General features: G+C 36.2%; 1 protein-coding gene across 1 annotated transcript; it reads right to left on the reverse strand.

Moving 5' to 3' along the window:
- Positions 1 to 526: 526 nt before the first annotated feature.
- On the reverse strand, positions 527 to 2,484 carry LOC106778325 (patellin-4-like). Its single transcript, XM_014666271.2, has 4 exons — positions 1,321 to 2,484; positions 1,112 to 1,236; positions 875 to 1,016; positions 527 to 787 (listed from the first exon to the last, which is right to left on the reverse strand). Exons 1-4 carry the CDS (start codon positions 2,227 to 2,229, stop codon positions 527 to 529), a joined length of 1,437 nt encoding a protein of 478 aa, XP_014521757.1. The 5' UTR covers positions 2,230 to 2,484.
- Positions 2,485 to 3,109: the final 625 nt, after the last annotated feature.

A 3,109-nucleotide genomic window follows, 5' to 3' on the forward strand; every position in this document is an offset into this window, starting at 1 on the left:
TTAACTAATCGTATCTATACTTAAATTCTATTAGGAAACAAGCTACTCTTTTAATTTGATGGAAAACAACAACTCTTATAATGAATAATTCTAAAATGATTTGAATTAAAGTGGACTAACTTTTAGTTGTTCTACTTAGCTCATAGTTCAAATGAGTTTACCTCAAGAGTGGTTAAGGTTGAATTCATTTTTAAAAATAATATATATAATTTTAAAAAAACAGTGTTATTTTACTAAAATTACTTAATTTAGCTCATATAACATATGTTTATTTATTAAATTAAAATTGCTTCAATAATGCAACTATCTATAACTCTGGAAAAAATCTATTCCATTAAAATTGATGGCTTTGAGTTGGAAGTGTTAATTAAAAACATGTTGATCTGTAAAGAATGAAATTCTAGTAGCCATGAACTAGGAGGTTTGAATATGTAGCAATGGGTAAAAGGGTCTATGCTGCAAGCAATTTCATATTGGTAACAGTGTGAATGTACAATAACTTGATTTGAAGTGAGGCCATTTACTATTATAACAAGATGAACATGGGAACTGTGGTTCTGGCTTTAGATCTATAGAACATTTTTCTCTTCTTGTAGGTCCCATTTTCAACTGTTATGACTATCTTCCCAGGTTCACTGATGTAAAAGGAGTTTCTAGTACTGCTACCCTCTACGTTTTGGTTTTGCAGTAATACAGTGTACGAGCCTTCATCATCTGGAATGAACTCTTCCTTGTAGCAAACATCCCATCCCACCACAGTTACATCCCACATTATTGTCACTCCAAGCTACAAATATCCCAAAATCAGATCACTCGTGCGTGTGCATACAAATTGAAACAAACAAAAGTGTCAAAAGTTTCATGCTATGTGTACCTCTGAGACTGGAAATTCAACTTTGGAAACAGTGTTTCCTTTTATTTTAATCTCTGTAGCCTTATCAGCAGGCGAGAAATTTTCATCGTTGTTCCTCCTGAGACCACCATACTCACATGGAAGATGTTCTGGGGCTATGAACCTTTACAAATGAGAATGTTAAAAAAATGTAGTTGAATAAGATATATAAGAGACAGAAAATGAAACACCAAGGCTCGTGTTGTTAGACAGACTCACTTGTGAAGGGTCTGCGTGACCTTCTGTGGCCTAGCTAAGATGAACTTCTTTTTATTTCTCTGGTTCATGAATCTTGAGAATAGCACTTGGGACGTGTAGAACCAAAATGGAGCATATACTATGATCTGCAAATCAAATAAAAAATAAAATGAGCCAAAGAAAAATCATTCCACTTCTTCTGCATCATAATAGTTTTATTATGGACTCACATTTTTGTGAATGATCTCAGGGTAGTAATTCTGAAACAAAATCAGAGCTTTTTTGCTGACTGAGTTGAGCTCCTTGGTTCCTTGCATTGGGGTGTTCTTCAAATCAAAAACCTGAATTATGGAGTCCACACCTCCTTCTCTAAAGTTTAGCTTCTTCACAGCCTTTTCTATGAGTTGAATTTTCCATCTCAAATACCTGTCACACCTGTTGTGTGATCCAAAGGTCTTCTTGTAGACGCGCCTGTCTTTGAAAACCCCACAAACTTGGTAACACACGGGACGTCCTTCCCTATCTCTACTGCACAAAAATCCTGCATTTGCAGACTCAGGACCTAAATCTTCCTCATCGATCCCATCAATGTTGTTTTCTCGTCGCCATATGAGGGTCTTCTGTAGCATGTCAAAGGCCTCATTCACCTTGTAATCTTTGGCCTTCAAGAATTTCCTCAAAACAACATCAGTGCCCTCATGAGCCTTACTGGGCAACAAAGGGACACCCCATATTGAAATCTCTCTAAGCTGTTCCCTCATCACTGCCACGTCTTCTGGTGCAAGCTCCTTGTCGGGTTCCCCTAACAAAAAGTTCCCAAGAATGGCATTTTCAACCTTGCAACGTAATTCAAGCAACGACTTCTTTATCTTGAGTTTAATCTCAGCGGGGCTCTGGGTCCCATCTCCAAAAGTTGATCCTTCCATATCATCATCACCATCATCATCTTCTTCGTCCTCATCCTCTTCACAATCATGATATTCTTGGAGGTCTTCCTTCAGACTTGACTCGTTGTTGTTTTTCTCCATGAAATGGTAAAGTAGGGGCACCCCAACAGCGATTTTCCCATTTTCATCATTGCAACATTCATCTATGCTATTCATGGCTGCGACTAAAACGTTGATATTCTTCTCCGGCATGTACCGATCCTCCTCCTTGATTGGCACCTTTGGTGGAGGGAGGGGAGGGGGTGGAGAGGCAAGAAGAAAGGTGACCTTACATTATACATGCAAATGCATGAAGCCCTGTTTCGGCCAACTCAATAATGTTGAGAAATGATGGATCCATTCTCTCAATTGAACATTCTCAACCGTTAGTTACTCACTCGCCAAATATAGATCACTGCACAAACAATCATGTTTTAATTTGGGTTATGTAAACCAATTTGGCATTCAACGCCCTTTTTCATGCAACATGAATCAATCTACACCAACTTCCTTCTAATCACAACCATTTCTGTTCTACTATTTACAATCTTAAAATCTTCATCAACAAATTAAAAATAACAGGGGACAAGCTTTGCCACTTCACTCAGCAGTGTCTAACTTTCCCAAGTTTGAGAACTTCACGGTGTGCAAACCAAGCGTTAAAATATAGGAAATCTAGTGTGGCCCTTAAATATTGGGTATCCTTAGTGTTTTTCATTTTCCTTAGTGAAATCATGGGCTAGCTTTTTTGCATAATGAGTCAAGTCAAACTTTATTTAGATAAAATAAAACATATCACCAACTAACCCCTTGTTGGTACTGTTCAATTTATTTATAAAAAAAAATGTATTTGTATAATATCTTTATGAAAAAAATTTAAGACTATGAAGGATAAAAAATAAAGGTGAAAGAAATGAAGTTATTCAAATGAAAATTGTACAAATATTATATGAATAAAACAATTTAATGATCTATCTGTTGAGATTATTGATAAGGGAAGTACTGGTTTAGTTAACCTTAATCTCACAGTGCTTTAATCACTCTGATTTTTTATGATGACAACACATTATTAATAACATATGTCTTGTTATGT

The sequence above is a fragment of the Vigna radiata genome, unplaced genomic scaffold (assembly GCF_000741045.1).
Source record: "Vigna radiata var. radiata cultivar VC1973A unplaced genomic scaffold, Vradiata_ver6 scaffold_403, whole genome shotgun sequence".
NCBI lineage: Eukaryota > Viridiplantae > Streptophyta > Magnoliopsida > Fabales > Fabaceae > Vigna > Vigna radiata.

What these genes read in the sequence shown, in the direction of transcription:
- LOC106778325 (XM_014666271.2), bottom strand. Translation starts at nt 2,229, where the DNA reads ATGCCGGAGAAGAATATCAACGTTTTAGTCGCAGCCATGAATAGCATA. An exon ending in CTGAGATCATTCACAAAAAT is followed by an intron (nt 1,237 to 1,320) that starts GTGAGTCCATAA and finishes TTTGATTTGCAG; the next exon opens with ATCATAGTATATGCTCCATT. An exon ending in GTCACGCAGACCCTTCACAA is followed by an intron (nt 1,017 to 1,111) that starts GTGAGTCTGTCT and finishes TCATTTGTAAAG; the next exon opens with GTTCATAGCCCCAGAACATC.